The 26677-nt window shown below is 39.2% G+C and overlaps 1 protein-coding gene across 4 annotated transcripts in view; it reads left to right on the top strand.

Moving 5' to 3' along the window:
• The window catches only part of LRIG2 (leucine rich repeats and immunoglobulin like domains 2), a 66412-nt gene extending 46640 nt beyond the window's left edge, over positions 1-19772 (top strand). For all 4 annotated transcript variants that reach the window (XM_029228419.1, XM_029228420.1, XM_029228421.1 and 1 more), the window contains 5 exons: positions 55-336; positions 2730-3179; positions 3812-3961; positions 11709-11999; positions 14402-19772. In XM_029228419.1, the coding sequence (XP_029084252.1) occupies positions 55-336; positions 2730-3179; positions 3812-3961; positions 11709-11999; positions 14402-14628 (1400 nt within the window). In that variant the 3' untranslated portion in view covers positions 14629-19772. The remainder of the gene's footprint in view (positions 1-54; positions 337-2729; positions 3180-3811; positions 3962-11708; positions 12000-14401) is intronic.
• Positions 19773-26677: the final 6905 nt, after the last annotated feature.

Below are 26677 nucleotides of genomic sequence, written 5' to 3'. Positions count from 1 at the left end.
TATATATATTCCCCCCACCCACCCACATTCTCTTGGTGATCTTTTTTGGAACAGAGATGCCATCTTTTCTGAAAACTCCAATGGATCTAACTATTCGCACTGGTGCCATGGCCAGATTAGAATGTGCTGCAGAGGGGCACCCTGCACCTCAGATTTCCTGGCAGAAAGATGGTGGTACTGACTTTCCTGCAGCTCGAGAGAGACGCATGCATGTCATGCCTGAGGATGATGTCTTCTTCATTGCAAATGTGAAAATAGAAGACATGGGGATCTATAGCTGCATGGCACAGAACATAGCAGGCGGCCTCTCAGCAAATGCTTCATTAATCGTGTTAGGTATGTTTATTGCTCCGTGGGTCCCTGCTTTTGTGGGAGTCTTTTTATTATGGATTGACTCTTGGTCTTAATGGCAAGAAGAATCTATGTTTGAGATTTTAGTTGGGATTCTTATATCTTTGTTTCCTTGCTCTGCCAATTTATGCAGGGTTATGTCAGCCTAGGATATTAGTGGATCAGTAAACTGAAATCTGGGGAAATTCTGAGGGCAGAATTAGAGATTTTTATCCCATGAATTGAATATTCAAATCCCTTTGTCCTGTTATGTTTTCCTCTGTAAGTTTTCTACTTCATGTATATGTTTTTACTACTATTCAATAGTGAGTTTGCACTTTTATACTGCCTCACATACCTGCTTCACAGAGAACTTGAGACAATGTAACTTTCCCCCCAGTTCATTTTTTTTTTTTAAATTATAAGATGAAAAAAATGATCTGTCTTCTGGTTAGATTTCCTGTTTTCCTTCCAGTGTGCTCCTGTTAATCCTATCCTCTGGTAAAATGTCTTTTCCTCATAGATTTCCCCTGATAAGCCAGTTTGTTTTCTTATGAGAACACTTTTCTTTTTAAATTGGGGTATAGTTGTTTTACAGTGTTGTGTTAGTTTCTGCTGTACAGCGAAGTGAAGTAGAGTTCCCTGTGCTATACAGCAGGTTCTCATTAGTTATCTGTTTTATACATATTAGTGTATATATGTCAATCCCAGTCTCCCAATTCATCCCACCCCCCACCCTCTTCCCCCTTTGGCATCCATACATTTGGAAAACACTTTTCTTCATGGGACTCAAATTCAAGGTAAATTCTCTTTTCCTCTAGATGTTAGGGTTTTAAAAAATGTGTTGGTTTGTGTAATTACTTGTGTAATCAGAAAAATAAGTTTATTGTTTAAAAAATTTAAGATATGTAGAAAATTAGAAAAAAAGAGGGAAGGTCACTCAGACACCGTTAAAGATTTTGACATATTCTGGAGTTTTTAAACACTCATCTGGGGACTTCCCTGGTGGTCCAGTGCTGAAGAGTCCGCCTTACAATGCAGGGGATGCGGGTTCAATCCCTGGTCAGGGAACTAAGAGCCCACGTCCCTCAGGGCAACTAAGCCCGCGCACCACAACTACTGAGCTCACGCCTCAACTAGAGAGCCTGCCTGCCGCAAACTACAGAGCCCATGCTCTGGAATCCATGTGCCACAACTATAGAGCCCGCACACCCTGGAGCCTGTGCACCACAAGTAGAGAAGAGAAAACCCACATGCCACAACTAGAGAGAAGCCCACGCGTGTGCTGCAAGGAAGGATCCCGCATGCCTCAGTGAAGATCCTGCATGCCACAACTAAGACACGACACAGCCAAAAATAAATTAAATAAATAAATAAATAATAAATCTTTAAAAAAATCCCACGAAACTCATCTTGGGACTTCCCTGGCAGACCAGTGGTTAAGACTTGGCCTTCTGGGACTTCCCTGGTGGCGCAGTGGTTAAGAATCCACCTGCCAATGCAGAGAACATGGGTTCGAGCCCTGGTCTGGGAAGATCCCACATGCAGAGCAACTAAGCCCACGTGCCACAACTACTGAGCTTGTGCTCTAGAGCCCGTGAGCCACAGCTACTGAAGCCCGTGCACCTAGAGCCCGTGCTCTGCAGCAAGAAGCCACCGCAATGAGAAGCCCACGCACCACAACAAAGAGTAGCCCCTGCTCACTGCAACTAGAGAAAGCCCGCACGCAACAATGAAGACCCAGTGCAGCCAAAAATAAATAAATAAATAAATAAATTTAAAGAATGAAAAAGATCAATGAAAGAAACACTTATAAACAAAACAAAAGCTTCGCCTTCCAACGCAGGTTCGATCCCTGGTTGGGGAGCTAAGATCCCACATGCCTCACGGCCAAAAAACCAAAACATAAAACAGAAGCAATATTGTAACAAACTCAATAAAGACTTTAAAAATGGTCCACATCCAAAAAAAAAAAAATCTAAAAAAGAAAAAACACTCATCCTTATGTGGTTATGTATGCCTGCTTTTTTCCACTTAATATTGTATCACAGGGTTACCGTGTCATTAAGTCTTCATGAATATCATGTGGCTGTGGTATAATTTACTTACTCATTTTTCTGCTAGATTTTTAGATTTTTTCCCTTTACCTTTAAAAATTACAACTAATTTTGTAATAAGCATTTTTGTATATAAATCTTTGAATTCTTTGCTTAGGATAGCTTGCTCAAGGTGTAATTCCTGAGATGAGATTTAGATTTTTTGAAGCTTTTGCTTTTCTGAAACATTAACTTCTAATCCTCCCATGAGCATATGAAAGTGCTTATTTCATCGTAACCTAATTAGTCTAATTCAATTAGGAATAAAACTGCCTAATATTTTTTAATGCATCTTTCTGTTAGAGACACCCTCATTTATTAGACCTCTGGAGGACAAGACAGTAACCCGAGGTGAAACTGCAGTATTACAGTGCATAGCTGGAGGGAGTCCTGCCCCTCGCCTCAACTGGACCAAAGATGATGGACCACTGCTGGTGACAGAACGGCACTTCTTTGCTGCAGCCAACCAGCTTCTCATCATTGTAGATGCTGGGCTAGAAGATGCTGGGAAATATACCTGCATTATGTCCAACACCCTTGGGACAGAACGTGGTCACATTTACCTAAATGTGATTTCCACCCCCAATTGTGACTCTTCCCAGAGTAGCATTGGGCATGAAGACGATGGGTGGACCACAGTTGGCATTGTCATCATTGTTGTGGTCTGCTGTGTTGTGGGTACCTCTTTGATCTGGGTCATTGTTATTTACCACATGAGAAGGAAAAATGAAGACTATAGTATCACGAACACAGGTGAGTGGTACCCGGTTGACCCTTGTGGCTTATACCGGAGTCAGGAATGTAGTGTAGGATTTGTTGTTAAATATAAAAAACTAAGGAGCTTTGATAATTTATTTGTGATAGAAGGAAGAGTTTTTCTGTTAAAATGTCCTACTTTCTTGATATAATGGAACCGCTCTAGTGAATAAGCTTAAGAATTTGTAGACAGTCCCCCAAAACTTTGTTCTTTTAAACAGTTGCATGTGCACCTTCTTTCTTTAATACCTAAGGCTCATTTCCATTGTAATTTTCCTTTGGGGAAGAGTGGAGTCGTTATGACAGAGATCAGTCTTTCACACCTGTCCCCCACCCTGAAATCCTGTAAGAGAAGAGGTACAGCCAGATAGATTGCTAAAGTGTGTCTGTGGATAAGATTTCAGACTTCAGGTTTTTTTTCTTTTGGTAATACTTTTAAAATGAAGCTTGGGGGAGAATTCTAGTGAGAAATAGTTTTCAGAGAAAATTCTAGGAGTTGTTGAATTCCTAGGTACATAACATTTTCCTGGCCATTAGTACCAAAGTAGAATACATTTGCAAGATAGTCTTCTGAGTTTTGGCTTAAATTGCCTAACTTTATTTGAGAGTTACAGATGTCTCTTTTACAGACGAGCTCAATCTGCCTGCAGACATTCCCAGCTACTTGTCTTCCCAAGGAACACTGTCTGAGCCACAGGAAGGCTACAGCAACTCTGAGGCAGGTAGTCATCAGCAACTTATGCCTCCTGCCAATGGATATTTACACAAAGGCGCTGATGGTAATGACTTTTTATTATCTGTGCTTACAATTTCAGCCTACCCTGTTTAGTTTTTTTTTAAGTGTATAGTTTTCCACAGTAATCTGAAGCAATATTTTAAAGTAAGCTACTCAATGAAAACATTTGCCCCATGCAAAATAGGATGAAAATTGACTAAAGTCTTTTTTTTTGAGTTTTATTTTATTTATATTTTTATACAGCAGGTTCTTATTAGTCATCAGTTTTATACACATCAGTGTATACATGTCAATCCCAATCTCCCAATTCATCACACCACCACCACCATCCCCCACCGCTTTCCCCCCTTGGTGTCCATACGTTTGTTCTCTACATCTGTCTCAATTTCTGCCCTGAAAACCAGTTCATCTGTACCATTTTTCTAGGTTCCACATATATGCGTTAATATACGATATTTGTTTTTCTATTTCTGACTTACTTCACTCTATATGACAGTCTCTAGATCCATCCACATCTCAACAACTGACCCAATTTCGTTCCTTTTTATGGCCGAGTAATATTCCATCGTATATATGTACCATATCTTCTTTATCCATTCATCTGTCGATGGGCATTTAGGTTGCTTCCATGACCTGGCTATTGTAAATAGTGCTGCAATAAACATTGGGGTGCATGGGTCTTTTTGAATTATGGTTTTCTCTGGGTATATGCCCAGTAGTGGGATTGCTGGATCATATGGTAATTCTATTTTTAGTTTTTTAAGGACCTCCATACTGTTCTCCATAGTGGCTGTATCAATTTACATTCCCACCAACAGTGCAAGAGGGTTCTCTTCTCTCCACACCCTCTCTACCATTTGTTGTTTGTAGATTTTCTGATAATGCCCATTCTAACTGGTGTGAGGTGATACCTCATTGTAGTTTTGATTTGCATTTCTCTAATAATTAGTGATGTTGAGCAGCTTTTCATGTGCTTCTTGGCCATCTGTATGTCTTTGGAGAAATGTCAATTTAGATCTTCTGCCTATTTTGGGATAGGGTTGTTTTTTTTAATATTGAGCTGCATGAGCTGTTTATGTAGTTTGGAGATTAGTCCTTTGTCCATTGATTTGTTTGCAAATATTTTCTCCCATTCTGAAGGTTGTCTTTTCGTCTTGTTTATGGTTTCCTTTGCTGTGCAACAGCTTTTAAATTTCATTAGGTCCCATTTGTTTATTTTTGTTTTTATTTCCATTACTCTAGGAGGTGGATCAAAAAAGATCTTGCTGTGATTTATGTCAAAGAGTGTCCTTCCTATGTTTTCTTCTAAGAGTTTTAAAGTGTCTGGTCTTACATTTAGGTCTCTAATCCATTTTGAGTTTATTTTTGTGTATGGTGTTGGGGAGTGTTCTAATTTCATTCTTTTACATGTAGCTGTCCAGTTTTCCCAGCACCACTTATTGAAGAGACTGTCTTTTCTCCATTTTATATCCTTGCCTCCATTGTCATAGATTAGCTGACCATCGGTGCGTGGGTTTATCTCTGGGCTTTCTATCTTGTTCCATTGATCTCTATTTCTGTTTTTGTGCCAGTACCATATTGTCTTGATTACTGTAGCTTTGTAGTATAGTCTGAAGTCAGGGAGTCTGATTCCTCCAGCTCTGCTTTTTTCCTTCAAGACTGCTTTGGCTGTTCGGGGTCTTTTGTGTCTCCATACAAATTTTAAGATTTTTTGTTCTAGTTCTGTAAAAAATGCCATTGGTAATTTGATAGGGATTGCATTGAATCTGTAGATTGCTTTGGGTAGTATAGTCATTTTCACAATTTTGATTCTTCCAATCCAAGAACATGGTATATCTCTCCATCTGTTGGTATCATCTTTAATTTCTTTCATCAGTGTCTTATAGTTTTCTGCATACAGGTCTTCTGTCTCCCTAGGTAGGTTTATTCCTAGGTATTTTATTCTTTTTGTTGCAGTGGTAAATCGGGAGTGTTTCCTTAATTTCTCTTTCAGATTTTTCATCATTAGTGTATAGGAATGCAAGAGATTTCTGTGCGTTAATTTTGTATCCTACAACCTTACCAAATTCATTGATTAGCTCTAGTAGTTTTCTGGTGGCATCTTTAGGATTCTCTATGTATAGTGTCATGTCATCTGCAAACAGTGACAGTTTTACTTCTTCTTTTCCAATTTGTATTCCTTTTATTTCTTTTTCTTCTCTGATTGCTGTGGCTAGGACTTCCAAAACTATGTTGAATAAGAGTGGTGAGAGTGGACATCCTTCTCTTGTTCCTGATCTTAGAGGAAATGCTTTCAGTTTTTCACCATTGAGAATGATGTTTGCTGTGGGTTTGTCGTATATGGCCTTTATTATGTTGAGGTGGGTTCCCTCTATGCCCACTTTCTGGAGGGTTTTTATCATAAATGGGTGTTGAATTTTGTCAAAAGCTTTTTTTTGCATCTATTGAGATGATCATATGGTTTTCAGTCTTCAACTTGTTAATATGGTGTATCACATTGATTGATTTGTGTATATTGAAGAATCCTTGCATCCTTGGGATAAATCCCACTTGATCATGGTGTATAATCCTTTTAATGTGTTGTTGGATTCTGTTTGCTAGTATTTTGTTGAGGATTTTTGCATCTAAATTCATCAGTGATATTGGTCTGTAATTTTCTTTTTTTGTAGTATCTTTGTCTGGTTTTGGTATCAGGGTGATGGTAGCCTCATAGAATGAGTTTGGGAGTTTTCCTTCCTCTGTAATATTTTGGAAGAGTGTGAGAAGGATGGGTATTAGCTCTTCTCTAAACGTTTGATAGAATTCACCTGTGAAGCCATCTGGTCCTGGACTTTTGTTTGTTGGAAGGTTTTTAATCGCAGTTTCGATTTCATTACTTGTGATTGGTCTGTTCATATTTTCTATTTCTACCTGGGTCAGTCTTGGAAGGTTATACCTTTCTAAGAATTTGTCCATTTCTTCCAGGTTGTCCATTTCATTGGCATACAGTTGCTTATAGTAGTCTCTTAGGATGCTTTGTGTTTCTGCAGTGTCATAACTTCTCCTTTTTCATTTTTTGTTTTATTGATTTGAGTCCTCTCCCTGTTTTTCTTGATGTGTCTGGCTAATGGTTTATCAATTTTGTTTATCTTCTCAAAGAACCTCAAAAGCTTTTAGTGTTATTGATCTTTGCTGTTGTTTTTTTGTTTCTATTTCATTTATTTCTGCTCTGATATTTATGATTTCTTTCCTTCTGCTAACTTTGGGTTTTGTTTGTTCTTCTTCTCTAGTTCCCTTAGATGTAACATTAGATCGTTTGAGATTTTGTTTGTTTCTTGAGGTAGGCTTGTATTGCTGTAAACTTCCCTCTTAGAACTGCTTTTGCTGAATCCCATTGGTTTTGGATCGTCGTGTTTTCATTGTCATTTGTCTCTAGGTATTTTTTGATTTCCTCTTTGATTTCTTCAGTGATCTCTTGGTAATTTAGTAACGTATTGTTTAGCCTCCACGTGTTTGTGTTTTTTACGTTTTTTTCCCCTGTAATTGATTTCTAATCTCATAGTGTTGTGATCAGAAAAGATGCTTGATATGATTTCAGTTGTCTTAAATTTACTGAGGCTTGATTTGTGACCCAAGATGTGATCTGTCCTGGAGAATGTTCCGTGCTGACTTGAGAAGAAAGTGTAATCTGTTCTTGGATGGAATGTCCTATAAATATCAATTAAATGTATCTGGTCTATTGTGTCATTTAAAGCTTCTGTTTCCTTATTAATTTTCTGTTTGGATGATCTGTCCATTGGTATAAGTGAGGTGTTAAGGTCCCCCACTATTGTTGTGTTACTGTTGATTTCCTCTTTTAGAGCTGTTAGCAAGTTGCCTTATGTATTGAGGTGCTCCTATGTTGGGCGCATATATATTTATAATTGTTATATCTTCTTCTTGGATTGATCCCTTGACCAGTATGTAGTGTCCTTCCTTGTCTCTTGTATCATTCTTTATTTTAAAGTCTATTTTATCTGATAGGAGTATTGCTACTCCAGCTTTCTTTTGGTTTCCATTTGCATGGAATATCTTTTTCCATCCTCTCACTTTCAGTCTGTATGTGTCCCTAGGTCTGAAGTGGGTCTCTTGTAGACAGCATATATATGGGTCTTGTTTTTGTATCCATTCAGCAAGTCTGTGTGTTTTGATTGGAGCATTTAATCCATTCATGTTTAAGGTAATTATCGATATGTATGTTACTATGAGCATTTTCTTAATTGTTTTGGGTTTGTTTTTGTAGGTCCTTTTCTTCTCTTGTGTTTCGTACTTAGAGAAGTTCCTTTAGCATTTGTTGTAGAGCTGGTTTGGTGGTGCTGAGTTTTCTTAGCTTTTGCTTGTCTGTAAAGCTTTTGATTTCTCCATCAAATCTGAATGAGATCCTTGCTGGGTAGAGTAATGTTGGTTGTGTAGGTTCTTCCCTTTCATCACTTTAAGTATATCATGCCACTGCCTTCGGCTTGTAGAGTTTCTGCTGAGAAATCAGCTGTTAACCTTATGGGAGTCCCGTTGTATGTAATTTTTCATTTTTCCTTTGCTGCTTTGTTTTTTTTCTTTGTCTTTAATTTTTGTCAGTTTGATTATTATGTGTCTCGGCGTGTTTCTCCTTGGGTTTATCCTGTATGGGCCTCTCTGCGCTTCCTGGACTTGGGTGGCTATTTCCTTTCCCATGTTAGGGAATTTTTTGACTATCATCTCTTCAAATATTTTCTTGGGTCCTTTCTCTCTCTCTTCTCCTTCTGGGACCCCTATAATGTGACTGTGGCTGCGTTTAATGTTGTCCCAGAGGTCTCTTAGGTTGTCTTCATTTCTTTTCATTTTTTTTACTTTATTCTGTTCCACAGCAGTGAATTCCACCATTCTGTCTTCCAGGTCTCTTATCTGTTCTTCTGCCTCAGTTATTCTGCTATTGATTCCTTCTAGTACATTTTTCATTTCAGTTATTGTATTGTTCATCTCTGTTTGTTTGTTCTTTAATTCTTCTAGGTCTTTGTTAAACATTTCTTGCATCTTCTCGATCTTTGCCTCCATTCTTTTCCCGAGGTCCTGGATCATGTTTACTATCATTATTCTGAATTCTTTTTCTTGAAGGTTGCCTATCTCCACTTCATTTAGTTGTTTTTCTGGGGTGTTATCTTGTTCTTTGATCTGGTCCATAGCCCTCTGCCTTTTCATCATGTCTATCTTTCTGTGAATGTGGTTTTTCTTCCACAGGCTGCAGGATTGTAGTTGTTCTTGCTTCTGCTGTCTGTCCTCTTACATGAGGCTATCTAAGAGGCTTGTGCAAGTTTTACTGATGGGAGGGACTGGTGGTGGGTAGAGCTGGCTGTTGCTCTGGTGGGCAGAGCTCAGTAAAACTTTAATCTGCTAGAGTGCTGATGGGTGGGGCTGGGTTCCCTCCCTGTTGGTTGTTTGGCCTGAGGCGACCCAACACTGGAACCTGCAGGCTCTTTGGTGGGGCTGATGGTGGACTCTGGGAGGGCTCACGCCAAGGAGTGCTTCCCAGAACTTCTGCTGCCAGTGTCCTTGTCCCTTGGTGAGCCACAGCTGCCCCCCGCCTCTGCAGGAGAACCTCCAACACTAGCAGGTAGCTCTGGTTCAGTCTCCCTGGGGTCACTGCTCCTTCCCCTGCGTCCTGATGCGCACAGTACTTATGTGTGCCCTCCAAGAGTGGAGTCTCTATTTCCCCCAGTCCTGTCAGAGTCCTGCAGTCAAATCCCACTAGCCCTCGAAGTCTGATTCTCTAGGAATTCCTCCTCCCGTTGCTGGACCCCCAGGTTCAGAAGCCTGACTTGGGGCTCAGAACCTTCACTCCAGTGGGTGGACTTCAGTGGTATAAGTGTTCTCCAATTTGTGAGTCACCTACCCAGCCTTATGGGATTTGGTTTTATTGTGATTGCACCCCTCCTACTGTCTCATTGTGGCTTCTCCTTTGTCTTTGGATGTCGGGTATCTTTTTTGGTGAGTTCTAGTGTCTTCCTGTCGATGATTGTTCAACAGTTAGTTGTGATTCTGGTGTTCTCGCAAGAGGGAGTGAGAGCACGTCCTTGTACTCCGCCATCTTGGTTCAGGCTCTAAAGTCTTAACAGAGGAGAAAATCTTCTGACAGAAAGGAGTAAAACACATCCTTAAACAAGGGATTGGAGAGCACAGCAGAGGCTCCCAAACCAAAGTATTGTTGTAGGAAGGAGATGCTCTAGAAACTTTCTTCAGGTGTCTTTTATCCTTTTCAGGCATGAGCACCCTTCAGACCATATCCCGGGGAGGTTGTATCTCCTGCTGACAGGTAGACATTCACTAAGGTTTAAAGGGCATTGATGATTCTCATCTTATATTGGAGAACATCAGAGAGATATAAAATAGTTAAGTGAACCTGACTTCTCAACACTACTTTTCCCGACTCCACTCTTCCCATAGGGAGTTACAGAACACAGGGAAGTGAATTAAGGGGTAGAATTCGGTTTGACTCCCAGTTCCTCTCTCCAGCCATGTGGTCACCAACAAGTTACTTAAAAGCTGAGCTTTAATCTCCTCATTTTAAAAATAAAGAAACAATATTTTATAAAGCATTTCTCTCATGATTCTTAAATATTCTTTCCACAAATCTGTGTAGTACTTCGAGTAGTATACACATGGAAGCTCTATTCCATTATTTTGGCTTTCCATTGAAAGGGGGGTATTTCTAGCTTTTTTTTTTTTTTTTTTCTTTTTGGCTATACCGTGTGGCTTGTGAGACCTTCCCTGGCCAGGATGGCCTCTAGGCGCGCAGGCTTCATTAGTTGTGGTACGTGGGCTCAGTAGTTGTGGCACATGAGCTCTAGAGCGCAGGCTCAGTAGTTGTGGCACACGGGCTTAGTTGCTCCGCAGCATGTGGGATCTTCCCGGACCAGGGCTCGAACCCATGTCCTCTGCATTGGCAGGCAGATTCTTAACCACTGTGCCACCAGGGAAGTCCCCCTCTAGCTTTTTAAAGAATACTTAAAAACCTCTACTTTTTGAAATTTGTAGGAAATAACACTGCTTTCTGGGTTAAACTTAATTACTTCCTGTTCTTTTCCAGTTCTAACATTCTGTTGCTTGAACATGAGTAAGCAAGTCTCTATTTCTCAGTTTCCTCTTTTTTTATCATTCAGTTTTCAAAGCACTTAATTGTCCAGGGAGCTCATTATTAAACTTTTACTTCTGCCAAACACACACTTGTCAGGCAGGACTTTTCACTGTCAGAGGCTTTCTCTAGGGGTCCTTTTAGCAATTAGTGTTGCTTAACCTCTTGACTTAACAAAAGTTATGTGGGCTTTTGTGAAATAAAGTCATCAAAACCCCTTGTTCTCTGCTTTAGTTTGCTTAAGCCAAACATGTGTCTTGTAGCACAGTGCCAGCCTTATCTTGGCTCCCTTGATTTGCGCATGACCTTATCCAGGCTTGTCAAAGATGGCTTAATGTACTACTCAAGAGCATGGGTGCTGGAGCCAGAGGGCCTGAGTTTAAATTGCAGCTCTTCACTCAGGCAGTATGTCTTTGGGCCTTACCTGACCTCTCTGTGTTGTAGTTACTCTGTCTGTAAAATAGGGATAATAATAATACTTACCTCTTAGGGATGTTATAAGGATTAAATTAGTTAGTTCACAGAAAGACCTTGAAACTTCATCTGGTTTATAATGCAAGTTTTGAACAAATGCCAGATATGATGACAACTTTAGAGAAAACTAATAGTTGGCAAAACTGATTCCTTAACTGAAGGATGTTTGGGTTCTTTCCCGTGTTGTCATTAGGTGGCACTGGCACCCGGGTTATCTGCTCAGATTGTTATGACAATGCTAACATCTACTCCCGGACCCGAGAATACTGTCCATACACCTATATTGCTGAAGAGGATGTTCTAGATCAGACACTGTCCAGCCTTATGGTCCAAATGCCCAAAGAGACTTATTTGGCACATCTTCCCCAAGATGCCACCACCCTGGAGAGCCTGGTATCTGCAGCAGATAGAGAGATGTCTGCCTTTCCCACCAACCATGAGAGGATAAATGAGAAGAAACTTTCCTCCACACAGAAGAGCAGTGGTAAAGGGCACAGTGTTTTTTGTTATTTTGGTTTGTTTTCACTTTCACCTACTTGAGTTTTCCTTCTGTCATAAAGGTAGCACTCTCATTTGACAGAAGCAAACAAGTTGGTATAATGGAGTAATTAGCTACTATTAATTGATATAAACTAGAACCAAAGATTTTTAGAGATTAGATTTAGAAAGAAGTCTGGATCTGTAGGATGAAAACAGCTTTTGTGGGAGTAACAAGATCTTACTTCTAAAGATTCAGAAGCCATGTAGAAAAAGTTTCTATAAAGAAGTTTCATACAGGCACTACTTTTTTCTTCCATGTTTATTTAAATAATGGAGACTTGAAATGCTAAGGATATAATGATTTGGGCATAATTTGATGAAGATTTTCACTGAGAAGATTTAAAAATGTTTTATTTGGTTGCTGTTCTATCAGGTAAATGTTGAATGTCAGTATCACTTGGCAGGTATTTGCTTTCATCTGTGAAGTATTACAGTCAGGACCATAATTGGGAAAGCAGTTTGGGGATAGTAGCCCAGGAAAAGAAACACATGTTATATTGTGCCGATGAGGCATTTGAAACAACCCAGTCAATAAAGCAAAGCAAAACAAAACAAAACTCTTTCTAGACCGTGAAGGGCACTACTGAGCATGTCTTCCTGTCCATCCAGGCTTTTTATCCACTGTCACCCTCCTGTCAGCCTGAAATGAAGGAGCACTGGAAATAGGGTGGGGCTTTGCACCGCTGGTTTACAGTGGAAGACATTGTATAGTGGTGCTTCCAGGGATGGTTCTGGCTGGAGTGAATGAAATGACATGGACTTTTAAGATGTGCTCTCTTGTTCTTAGTTAAGAGACCACCTCTAAAGTTTTCTAAAGAGGGTACAGGTCAGAGAAAAATATCCTGTTATTGAAGTTAGTCTCTTGTCTTTAAAATTCTGTGTCCATGAAAGAAAGGCACCAACACTAAATCCATTTCCCCGTGTCCTAGAAGAGATACACACACACAAAATAACTTTAAGTAGAACTAAAAATGCAGTATCTTTCCCCAACTTTAGGGATGTCTTAATCGTTAATCTGGTCTGTAAGTGAGGAAATCAGCAAATGAGAGTGCTTTGGTGCATCGCTTGTTCCTTAGCTAGGGTGCTCTAGCTCCTTGCTACTCAAAGTGTGGTCTGTCAGCATCAGTATTACCTAGGAGCTTGTTAGAAATGCAGAGCATGGGTCCCACCCCAGACCTAGTGAACCAGAGTCTATATTTTAACACAGTCTCCAGGTTATTTGTATGAATATTAAAGCTTGAGAAAAACCCTGCTCTAGCTTACTTTGCACATGGGTTTTATTTTTATTTCTGAGTGTTTGTTTCTAGAATGTTTGGCTAGCTTTTCCCAAAATACATCCCCATGAAGTTAATATAACTTTCAGTAAATGTTCTCTGGGGAAAGAGCCCACCACTGCAGTAAATAATAATGAGAAATGCATATTTTTGAAGCCAAAGTACAGATAACCTGATTTAAAATACCAGCTTTTGGTTATTATTTTGTTGTTAGAGTTATTGGCTTGCTAGAAGCTGGAGGGGAATGGTTGTTTATTTTTAAAATGATTTTTTAAAATAAATTTATTTATTGTATGTATTTTATATTTGGCTGCGTTGGGTCTTTGTTGCTGCTCTCAGGCTTTCTCTAGTTGCGGCGAGCAGGGGCCACTCTTCGTTGTGTTGTGCCGGCTTCTCATTGTGGTGGCTTCTCTCGTTGCAGAGCACGGGCTCTAGGCATGCGGGCTTCGGTAGTTGTGGCACGTGGGCTCTAGAGTGCAGGCTCCGTAGTTGTGGCGCATGGGCTTAGTTGCTCCGCGGCATGTGGGATCTTCCTGGACCAGGGCTCAAACCCATGTCCCCTGCATTGACAGGCGGATTCTTAACCACTGTGCCACCAGGGAAGCCCAAAATGATTTTTTTTAAGATAAGCATTTAATTGTTATTTAAAGATACAATGACTGCACTGAATCAATAATTTTTACTTATGTATTGTGCAACTTTCATTACTATATGGATACTAATTCTCTTTTAGTCTGTTTCCACGTGTCTAAAGAGTTTTAAGTTTTATAGCAGTAGAAACACAAGTAATAGGTGAAAGCAGATGGCACAGCATGGTTTCAGTAATTAATTGGTAAAGTTGTTGAGTAGAAGTGTTTGAAAGACCATGGTTTCAGTTTTTGTTTTGTTTTCTTTTTTTTGTTTTTGCTAAGAAAATGGCAAGTATACATTTTATCTTAACGTCCTTATTCAGGAATACTGGGTTATTTCTTATTATTTCTTTGAAGACTTGGGTAGAAGAAAATTAAGTTTTAGAAAATTAATTTTATACTTCCATTCACCACTGATAATTATTACTGTCTCTCGTTCTCAGAACCCTTGCAGCGGCCTCTGTGGAACATAAGCAAAGAACCAGGTATGCCTCATCCTCCTTTATCGCAGCAGTCAGTCTTTGAGTCACCACAACTCCATCAAAACGAGGGCCTGGCAGAGAGTGATCCAGACTGTTCCACTTCCCCCATGCCCTGTCACAGGTTACACGACCACACTTTTGATTTTAGTAGGACTCGGAACATTCAAGATGGCAGTGAGGGCACATGAAACTCACTCCAGAATGAAATCTGGGCAGACTCAAATTAGTTGATTTTGTATTTACTACCTCAGAGTTTGGAAGAAACCCCAAAGTCAGCATTTGCTTTGCTCTTTGTCTACAATTACATCTGACCACATCAAGGGGGCCCAGACATTTGTTTGGGCTTATACTTGACGAAGAAAGGGTAATGGCTGACAGAAATGGGTACATCTAATAGAAAATGTGCAACACAGGAGGAGGAAGATAGAGGACAGAGTGCTGTCTTATGGTTCTACTGGGATGTGCCCAGGTGCTCATTGCCTGTTAGGGAGAGTCTCATTGCTGCTTAACACCCTGGATTGTCTCAACCTACCGAATGATCCTGAGTAAACAACGCTGTTCTATTTTGCCTTCCAAGGAACAAAAATAACTTTGGAGCCCCCCGGGAAGTGTGCCTGGGATTCTGCAGTGGTTTTAATCCTATAGTTGAGAGTGGGGCTTTGATATTCAAGGTCTTCGACAAGAATCCCAGACTTGACCAACTACTACTAGGTCGAGTGTTTTGTATTCTTGTGAATCTCTCTCTTTCTCTCTCTCTCTCTCTTTTTTTTTTTTTTTGGTCCCTGTCGCCCAGGGATCTCACTGTATATATATGTGCATTTATAAATAATTTTCGTATTCATTGGTCATATGTGTTGCAATGTAAATATTTTTGATACGCCAAAATTATATATAATATTCAGTTATAATATTGACAGCTGCTTCTCAGACCACAGATTTTGTACAACTTGGTTTAGTGAATCCAAAGACTTTGTTTAAAGTTTTAAATACGTATTTGTTAAGAAGTATAAGTATAGAAGCAGGGTACCTAGTAATTGTGTACACACAAACACAATCTTGGTGTAATTAACCACTTTCTTTATGCCTAAAGATTTGTACAGCTAATCATTTGTCATCTGTTTACAAGTGCCAGGTAATATAATCTTTCAAAATATAATCTTTCAAAAAGGCTTTTTCAAACGACTAGCAGTCTTGTCATTGTTATATGCACATAGATAAAGGAAAACTTGTTTGGGGAATATCTTCCTTCAGCAAAGTACTTAGTTGATGAGGAAACCAAAGATTGCTTTTTTTCTGTGTGTGTGTGTGTGTTTTTTAAAATAATATCTCTTCTACCAATGCACAGTATGTCTTAAGAAGGGAAGACTGCTTTTGGGAGTAGAAGAACGTGCAGAAATTCTTATACTGTAAAGCTTTAGAGTGGTCCTTGTTTTGTACAAGTGATTTTTTTTTTTTTTTTTTTTTTTTTTGCGGTACACGGGCCTCTCAACTGTTGTGTCCTCTCCTGCTGCAGAGCACAGGCTCCGGATGCGCAGGCTCAGCAGCCATGGCCCACGGGCCCAGCCGCTCCGCGGCATGTGGGACCTTCCCAGACCGGGGCATGAACCCGTGTCCCCTGCATTAGCAGGCGGACTCTCAACCACTGCGCCATCAGGGAAGCCCTGTACAAGTGATTATTTAAGCCAAAAAGTTTTCTTGAATTTCTGATAGCAAAAAGTTTTATGTAAACAAAAGACTTAGTGCTCTAATAAAGTGTAATGGACTAAAGCTCTTCTTTCTTTCTGCTTTCAGAAAAAAAAGGCTGTTGGATTCTATCCTCTAAACTTAGTGAGGACTAGTTACATACTAGATGACTTCAACCACTTAAATGAAAATAATCTATTTCTAAGTCATTGTGCATTTCAAGGGTTTTAAACTCACATAATTTCTCAGCTCTTTGCCAGGAAGTTTAGCTGAATTTCATACTGTTTTTCAATCCTAAATTTTTCTCCCATAGGCAGCAGCACTTTTCTAGCTGTTTTATGCCATCATGCATTTGTCTTTTTCCTTTTTAAATTGTCAGCCTCTCTTCATTTTCACTTTGAACTCCTTAAGTATCACTATTTTCTTCTCCCTTCAATTTCTGATCCATCTTCTTACTTTACTAGGTTGTAGTATAATTTGTACTGGACTGACTTAGAATCACGAAACCTGATTTAGTTCCTAGCTCTGCTGCTTACTAGTTGTGTCATCAAGGGCAAGTCCCTTTACATCTCAGCCTGACTTTCTCATTTATGAAATGAGGGCATTTTACTAGATGCTTTAAAGCCCTTTCCAGCTGTAACATTCTGTGAATCTGTGATCCCTCCTGGAATCAAGGAAGATTATCTACTCTAATAAAAAGCTGCTTTCGTGAAATATTTTTTAGAGTAGAACAGGAGTGATGCTGCTTACTCTGACTTGAGCCAGATTTATTTCCTCTCTAGCAGGAGTAATGCTATAAGAAATCCTCATAAGGAGAAGAAATATTCAGCTTCTAAAACAGTGTCAGTAAACATAAAGAATCTTGAGTAGATTGAGAACCACCCATTGCCCTCCAGAACACCAGGTCTGAGTGCTAGTATTACAATACACCAGAGTATCAGAATCAGTTGAGAAGTGTGCCACAACTAATTTGTAACTAGTTTGTGACTCACCTTTCTAATGTATTCAAGGTCATCTCTCTAATTATAGTACTCTGACATTCTGATGGACTTTATTTAGTGAAAAAAGTGGAGTTAGAACAAGGCTGCAAGTGAGCATCAGCTGTTACATGTGAGAGGACAAAAAACAGGCTGCAAACCAGTGCTCTAGAAAACTTAAAATACATGATTGCTGCCTCTGCTTTAGCAGTGGTCTTTCTACTGCCAGTGGTGTCAGGCTTGTCTCCCGAATAGCCAGGTTCTCTGTCAACTCGAATGGTTGAGATGTCCTCCCAGGTATTGCTAGCTTTCCTAAATAACTAAAAAACTTGCCTGAAAAACTAGTCAGGAATTTGTTTAAATGTGAATAGCCTATCCCTGGTCTTAAAAAATAGTAAATTTCATAAATTCTAATTATAGGAGTTGGAATTCCTGAAATTTTCCAGTATTGCATATGTAGAGCATATAGCAAATGCTCTACTATAAACTGGATTAGTGGCTCATCTGTGTTTCTTCCCATCAGTGTAATGTCTGCCTGCCACCAGTTTAATCAAAAATGTTGCAAAAGCAAGGCAAACTAAAATGCTGAGAGAAATATTGTCCCAGTTACCACTTCATATCAGTAGGGATACATAAATTCTCTTAATTTGTTTGTGCCCCTCTTAGACTGATTCTGTAAGTATACCTGGAAGAAGAAATAATATTGTGCTTGTACTCCAAGTCTTCCTGCCACAGTCTATGCCTGACCCGTTGGCTGCCTGTCACTCAGTAGCCTCTAAAGTGCTTTCCCTAGATGTTAGTTAATCTGTAGGATAGGAAATACCAGAAACCCAGCCCAGTGTGCCATTCCCTCTAATGTGCCATCTTAGAATGCTTTAAATGTGTATTTTCTCTGTAAGGTAACTTTCATATTTAAAAACAGTTGCCTTCACATTGCCCATTGGCAGGTTGTAAAAGAAACATTAAGATGTTAAGCAACTTAGACTCTGTTATCCATTTTCCTAAGAAAAGGGAGAGATGATAAAAGTCTTTAGTTACTTAAAGGGTTGTCATATGAAACAAAGATTAGATTCACTCTTTTTATTCCAGCGGACAGGGGTCATATCAGTGGGGAAGAAGTTACAGGGAGATGTAGTACACGCTTGCCAATAATTCTATATAAGCTAACACTCTAACAATTAGATTTGTCTGACAATTGGAATAATCAGCCTTTCATGGAAAAAGTATATACAGAAGCTAAATAATCATCTGTTAATAGCATTGAAGAAATTTCTGCATTGAAATCAAATATGGGGAAGATGACTTTTAGCTCTCTTTCAATTTTATCATTGGAAATCTTCAGAAGCAAGACAGGCTTAAAACTTTGTCTTTCAGAATTCTTTATATACAGTAAGTGTGGAACACTTAAAAAGATTTTTTTTTTAAACTAAAAGATTATGTTCTTTGATTGACAAAAGGAGCCAGTTTTGTGTTAATGGCTGAAAACATGAAACTCTGGGCTTATTCTTCTGAGAAAATCTATAAGGTTCCTAACCCAAATGGTATGACCATAAGAAAAACTTTTAAAGCCTATAATGTATTATAACCTTCCCTTTTACTCTTTAATTTTTATTCCTGTTTCTTTGTGTCAGTGGGACTCCATTTGGAATGGGGTTGGAATTGTGATGTTCAAGTTTATACCCAGTATTTTACCCGAGTGTGTTATGGCATCTTCTTATCATTTTAATATCCACAGAAATGCCAAATGGGTAATGGAGTATCCGAGGTAAATTGGCTGTCATTTTATGCTACAGCCTCCATTTCTTACTTTGCTTCTTGATGCAGATTACTGAAGTAATTGTGAAACAGTTGGACCTTAGAAAGTTGAGCTAAGATTTTTAGGCAACCTGTAAGTAATGATTCATTTTTCTCTTACGTGGTCTATTTCCCAGTTCACTGTGGCAGATGTTTTTCCCTCTTCTAATTTAAAACATTTTTGTTTGGAGTACAATCTAAGCCAACATCAGTTAGCCTTAATTTTCTTCCTTCCTTCCCCCCTTCCTCCCTTCCTCCTCGTTTGTTGACAAAAATAACATGTTCTGAATTGAGATATGTTATAAGCTTCTCTTAACAAAACAACACCTGAAAGCCCACAAATCATCTGGAGGTTTTGTGGGTAGTAAGGGGTAGGGGTGTGTGTGTGTGTGCGTGCATGCGTGGGTGAGGAGTAATATTGGGACCTGCTCCTTCAAGGTTGTGTGTTTGAGTGTTTCTTAACAATCCTAATAATCTCCACCAATAGGTGGGGTGAAGGTGAATAAAAAGCTTGATTTGAGCCTGTTTTCAAATGTAAGGAGTAGACTGATCTTCTGTCAACTCTGTCTTTAAAGAGAAATTGATCATCGGGGGGTCAAGTGCTCTTGGAATATCTTTTGGCTACTTAAAGTGGCCACCTGATCCATTGAAAGACTACTTCTACCCTCTACTTTCCCCCTGTTCTCCCTTTTACCCCTATCAGAGGATGTCAGTCTGAGCAGCCCTGGTACTAGATGTACCTAAAGAGAGTTATAAGCCAAGTTGTTGTGTTCAGTGTGGCCATTTCTAGTGTCTATTTATATTTTCTCACACATGAGAATGTATATTTTATAAAGCATGTGTTTGTCTACTTGTTTGTCTACTGTAATATGTCTTCAATAAAGCTAAAATACATTATGATTTTCTGGTCTTCTCTTGCCTAAAGGACAGGAATGAAATGGTTCATTTTTAAGTTTGTGATCCTTTTGAGAGGGTTTCCAAATAGCTGTGCAAGTTAAAATGGGAAAGAGTTGCCCTTCTCTAGTTCCTGCCGTGTTTAAGAGTCACACACACAGCCTCGAGCCTGCCACTGGTGCACCCTGCACTGTGAGCTGCTCCAGGCAGGCACTGTGCACTCTCTTCTTTCTCCTTCATGCTACCCACCAGGGTGCTGTACACTTGGCAGGATGAAAACAAACACACCTAATGGTTTGTTAGAAAACAAGAGTGCTTTCTGCACCGAGAAGAATTTGAAGGCAGTGTTTCTAATCTGGTAAATCTTTAACAAGATATTTGAAGAATGTCAGTATTCTGGTCAGCTTCCTCACTGTACCATGTTAGGGGCTATTTCCTTTGAGTCTGTCAACTCTTTGAAGGCTGAGCTGACAATACTGATCCCATCGTCACCTGTGCTGCACTTTATTCTTTATGAGGCACATCCCACAGACATTATTTTATTTGACTCTCGCAGCACTCTTAAGATGTAGATTGGGCAGAGGATTTTAATCTCCACTTTTTGTAGTTAACAAAAGTGGCTCAGTTAGATTATCACCTACACGATGTCAAAAAGCTTTTAAAGCCCGAATTTGAATGCAGAATTTCTGACTCATATTCAGGATTTTTCCCACTGTGATACCTTCCAGTTCTGAACAGAGTATTATGTCTCCAGTCTTTATAAACATTGGAATAAAAGCCTCTGGACATTGATCACTTTCAATATGGTGAAAGTCTGGACTGGAATGTATACTGGAAGTTGATTTTTACTTTATTCCTGACTATCGTTTTCTTATTAGGTGGAATGAAGGAAAATGCCATGGTTTTATCATATTTTTTGTTTTGAAATGAGATGTACTAGGGCCCCAGTAGTAGGGTCCTGCTGAGTTATGAAAGATATTTATTCGCACTCCGCTATTTAGAAGCTTGTAACCTAGTGCTGAAGTTGTCTGTGCTGCAGGACCAGTTGCCATGGACCATTACTTTTGTAAAATATAATAAGAATGAATTTCTAGAAAAATAAAGGACACAAAATAAAAGTGTAAAGTTTTTGTTATAGATTTAACATATAAAAGTATTCTGTCAAACTGCTGTTAAAGTTTCTAAGTGCTTATTCTGTGCTTTGTCATGGACTAGTAGCAAAGAATTCGCAGATAGGCAAGATCTGCAGACCACTTTTGGAGTAGCACTACTGCAACCATGTAGTAACATGGTTATGTGTCATGATGGGGGTTGGTCTTGCTCATTTCTGGAGGTTCCCTTTAAACTTGCTGGTTTGCAGTGGTTGAAACAGAGAACTAGGCTTCTGTCTAGAGTCTTCCCTGACTAGAAGTAACAATTACAACACCTTTCAGCTCAGCTACCTCACCCTGGTCTAAAGCTCCTCACTTGTGTGGTAGAGTCCTTTGTAGATGCTGCTTGTGTTCCAGTCCTGTTGTCTGTCTTGACAGTGCTTTCAGGACGGACTGCCTGTGACTTTTCTTATAGGGGAAATTCTGTCACGAGATAGGCTAAGGAAAGCAGAAGTACAAGGGTGGTCATACTGGGAAGGAGATGGTTTGATGCTCCGGGGGTCTGATGTGGACTTGTGTAATCAAGGCTCTGTTGGGGATGTTCCATCTGCCACCTCTGCTGCTTTGTTCAGCCAATCAAGAAATCTTGAAATCTCTAGGAATCTCAAGTTTGGTCACTTTGTTTATTTAGTTCGCAGGCCATCGTCAAGGCCAGTTGCCAGAGCTCTTTGACAACAAGAGACAAGTAGGAAGCATTAATCACAATTATTGCCAGGAACAAATAATGAAAAATTAGCAAATACATTCTGCCTACCCCTTCCAGGTATTGTTAAGCACTTTACATACTCAGCACTTTATCTTCACAACAGTGGTTTGAGGGAGGTGGTCTTATTCCCATTTTACAGATGTTGAAACAAGCAACTTGGCCAAAATCACATAATTAGCAGGCAATAGAACCAGGAGTTGAAATTATGCTTTATGATTCCAAAGCACAGGTTCTTCCCCCATGTCAAAGAAAGGAAAAAATGTGAGCTTTCATCAAGGCCCTACTTTGTCATTTAGTCTTTGTTATGGGCTGAACTCCGTGTCCCTCAAATTCCAGGCCCCTCAAATCGAAGCCCTGATGTCCGGTACCTCAGAATGTGACTGTATAAGATCATTAAAGGGAATTAAATTGAGGTCTTTAGGGTTGGCCCTAATCTAATATGACCAGTGTCATCATAAGAAGAAGGAAATTTGAGCATCAGACCTGCATATGCACAGAAGAAAGACCATGTGCGAGAAGGACACAGCGAGAAAGCAGCCATCTGCAGGCCAATGAGAGGACTCAGAAGAAATCAGAGATGCTGACACATTGACTTTGGACTTCCAGACTTCAGAACTGTGAAAAAATAAGTTTCTTTCATTTAAGCCATGCAGTCTGTGGTATTTTGTTACAGTATCCTGAGCAAACTAAATACAGCCTTCCAATAACCCAGACAGGTTGGCAGAATTTTCTCATAACTCAGGCTAAATGAGTTGCTTACAGTCACATGATCTGAAGCCCATAGTCTTTCACTGAGCTGCTGCTGCTTCTCTGACCCCAGTCAATGCTTTGTATACTGAAATGCACTGTAGAGAAACTGGAAATGAAACTGATGAACACACTGGCTGGCACGCTTGCAATTCTGAAGCGCCACACATCCCCAGCCACACAGCGGTTCAAACAAAAGGGACTGTAGCACTGCACGATGCTTTGCCAGAACACAAAAAACTGACACGTGTTTACAGCATAAATGATTGTAAGTTGAGTGCATCTGGGAACAAAGAAGCAAAGTATTTGGAGCATTCAAGAGTAAGTGCTTTTAAGCTTATATTTTATTCTCTCCCAAGGAGAAGCCGACTTTTTAAATCAACAAGTACAACCCCATATGTGGAATGAGTGGCTGCTCTTGAGTCATATGCCAGATCAAATAGTTTAATTGTGTGTTCCTTTTAAATGTTCCACCAAAGCCTTTGTGAATTCCTCTCGCTCAAAAACATTAGGCACCCACCAGAGGGCTGACAGCAGAAGCAAGAAGAACTACAATCCTGCAGCCTGTGGAACAAAAACTACATTCACAGAAAGATAGACAAGATGAAAAGGCAGAGGGCTATGGACCAGATCAAGGAACAAGATAAAACCCCAGAAAAACAACTAAATGAAGTGGAGATAGGCAACCTTCCAGAAAAAGAATTCACAATAATGACAGTAAACATGATCCAGGACCTCGGAAAAAGAATGGAGGCAAAGATGGAGAAGGTGCAAGAAATGTTTAACAAAGACCTAGAAGAATTAAAGAACAAACAAACAGAGATGAACAATACAATAACTGAAATGAAAGATACACTAGAAAGAATAGCAGAATAACTGAGGCAGAAGAACAGATAAGTGACCTGGAAGACAGAATGGTGGAATTCACTGCTGTGGAACAGAATAAAGAAAAAAGAATGAAAAGAAATGAAGACAGCCTAAGAGAACTCTGGGAAAACATTAAATGCAACAACGTTCGCATTATAGGGGTCCCAGAAGGAGAAGAGAGAGAGAAAGGACTTGAGAAAATATTTGAAGAGATTATAGTCGAAAACTTCCCTAACATGGGAAAGGAAATGGCCACCCAAGTCCAGGAAGTGTAGAGAGTCCCATACAGCATAAACCCAAGGAGAAACACACCAAGACACATAGTAATCAAATTGGAAAAAAATTAAAGACAAAGTTACTGAAAGCAACAAGGGAAAAACGACAAATAACTTACAAGGGAACTCCCATAAGGTTAACAGCTGATTTCTCAGCAGAAACTCTACAAGCCAGAAGTGAGTGGCATGGCACATTTAAAGTGATGAAAGGGAAGAAGCTACAACCAAGATTACTCTATCCAGCAAGGATCTCATTCAGATTTGATGGAGAAATCAAAAGCTTTACAGACAAGCAAAAGCTAAGAGAATTCAGCACCACCAAACCAGCTCTACAACAAATGCTAAAGGAACTTCTCTAAGTACGAAACACAAGAGAAGAAAAGGACCTACAAAAACAAACCCAAAACAATTAAGAAAATGCTCATAGTAACATACATATCGATAATTACCTTAAACATGAATGGATTAAATGCTCCAACCAAAACACACAGGCTTGCTGAATGGATACAAAAACAAGACCCATATATATGCTGTCTACAAGAGACCTACTTCAGACCTAGGGACACATACAGACTCAAAGTGAGGGGATGGAGAAAGATATTCCATGCAAATGGAAATCAAAAGAAAGCTGGAGTAGCAATACTCATATCAGATAAAATAGACTTTAAAATAAAGAATGATACAAGAGACAAGGAAGGACACTACATAATGGTCAAGGGATCAATCCAAGAAGAAGATATAACAATTATAAACATATATGCACCCAACGTAGGAGCACCTCAATACATAAGGCCACTGCTAACAGCTCTAAAGGAGGAAATCAACAGTAACACGATAATAGTGGGGGACTTTAACACCTCACTTAACACCAATGGACAGATCATCCAAACAGAAAATTAATAAGGAAACAGAAGCTTTAAATGACACAATAGACCAGATACATTTAATTGATATTTATAGGACATTCCATCCAAAAAGAACAGATTACACTTTCTTCTCAAGTGTGCACAGAAAATTCTCCAGGATAGATCACATCTTGGGTCACAAATCGAGCCTCAGTAAATTTAAGACAATTGAAATCATATCAAGCATCTTTTCTGACCACAACGCTATGAGATTAGAAATCAATTACAGGGAAAAAAACGTAAAGAACACAAGCACATGGAGGCGAAACAATACGTTACTAAATAACCAAGAGATCACTGAAGAAATCAAAGAGGAAATAAAAAAATACTTAGAAACAAATGACAATGAAAACACGATGATTGAAAACCTATGGGATGCAGCAAAGGCAGTTCTAAGAGGGAAGTTTATAGCAATACAAGCTTACCTCAAGAAACAAGCAAAATCTCAATCTAATGTTACACCTAAGGGAACTAGAGAAAGAAGAACAAACAAAACCCAAAGTTAGCAGAAGGAAAGAAGTCATAAAGACACTGCAGAAATACAAAGCATCCTAAGAGATTACTACAAGCAACTCTATGCCTATAAAATGGACAACCTAGAAGAAATGGACAAATTCTTAGAAAAGTGTACCCTTCCAAGACTGAACCAGGAAGAAATAGAAAATATGAACAGACCAATCACAAGTAATGCAAGTGAAACTGTGATTAAAAACCTTCCAACAAACAAAAGTCCAGGACCAGGTGGCTTCACAGGTGAATTCTATCAAACATTTAGAGAAGAACTAACACCCGTCCTTCTCAAACTCTTCCAAAAAATTGCAGAGGAAGGAAAACTCCCAGACTTATTCTCTGAGGCCACCGTCACCCTGATACCAAATCAGACAAAGATACTAAAAAAAATAAAATTACAGACCAATATCACTGATGAATTTAGATGCAAAAATCGTCAACAAAATACTAGCAAACAGAATCCAACAACACATTAAAAGGATCAAAGTGGGATTTATCTCAGGGATGCAAGCATTCTTCAGTATATGCAAATCAATGTGATACACCATATTAACAAATTGAAGACTGAAAACCATATGATCATCTCAATAGATGCAGAAAAAGCTTTTGACAAAATTCAACACCCATTAATGATAAAAACTCTCCAGAAAGTGGGCAAAGAAGGAACCTACCTCAACATAATAAAGGCCATATATGACAAACCCACAGCCAGCATCGTCCTCAATGGTGAAAAACTGAAAGCATTTCCTCTAAGATCAGGAACAAGACAAGGATGTCCACTCTCACCACTCTTTTTCAACATAGTTTTGAAGTCCTAGCCACGGCAATCAGAGAAGAAAAAGAAATAAAAGGAATACAAATTGGAAAAGAAGAAGTAAAACTGTCACTGTTTGCAGATGACATGACACTATACATAGAGAATCCTAAAGATGCCACCAGAAAACTACTGGAGCTAATCAATGAATTTGGTAAAGTTGCAGGATACAAAATTAATGCACAGAAATCTCTTACATTCCTATACACTAATGATGAAAAATCTGAAAGAGAAATTAAGGAAACACTCCCATTTACCACTGCAACAAAAAGAATAGAATACCTAGGAATAAACCTACCTAGGGAGACAAAAGACCTGTATGCAGAAAACTATAAGACACTGATGAAAGAAATTAAAGATGATACCAACAGATGGAGAGATATACCATGTTCTTGGATTGGAAGAATCAAAATTGTGAAAATGACTATACTACCCAAAGCAATCTACAGATTCAGTGCAATCCCTATCAAATTACCACTGGCATTTTTTACAGAACTAGAACAAAAAATCTTAAAATTTGTATGGAGACACAAAAGATCCCGAGTAGCCAAAGCAGTCTTGAGGGAAAAAAGCGGAGTGGGAGGGATCAGACTCCCTGACTTCAGACTATACTACAAAGCTACAGTAATCAAGACAATATGGTACTGGCACAAAAACAGAAATATGGATCAACGGAACAGGATAGAAAACCCAGAGATAAACCCACACACCTATGGTCAACTAATCTATGACAAAGGAGGCAAGGATATACAGTGGAGAAAAGACAGTGTCTTCAGTAAGTGGTGCTGGGAAAACTGGACAGCTACATGTTAAAGAATGAAATTAGAACACTCCCTAACACCATACACAAAAATAAACTCAAAATGGATTCGAGACCTAAATGTAAGACAGGACACTATAAAACTCTTAGAGGA

Source organism: Monodon monoceros, unplaced genomic scaffold, assembly GCF_005190385.1.
Source record: "Monodon monoceros isolate NGI ecotype Baffin Bay Population unplaced genomic scaffold, NGI_Narwhal_1 Super_Scaffold_18, whole genome shotgun sequence".
Taxonomy (NCBI): Eukaryota; Metazoa; Chordata; class Mammalia; order Artiodactyla; family Monodontidae; genus Monodon; species Monodon monoceros.
This window is presented reverse-complemented; position numbering and strand designations above follow the sequence as displayed.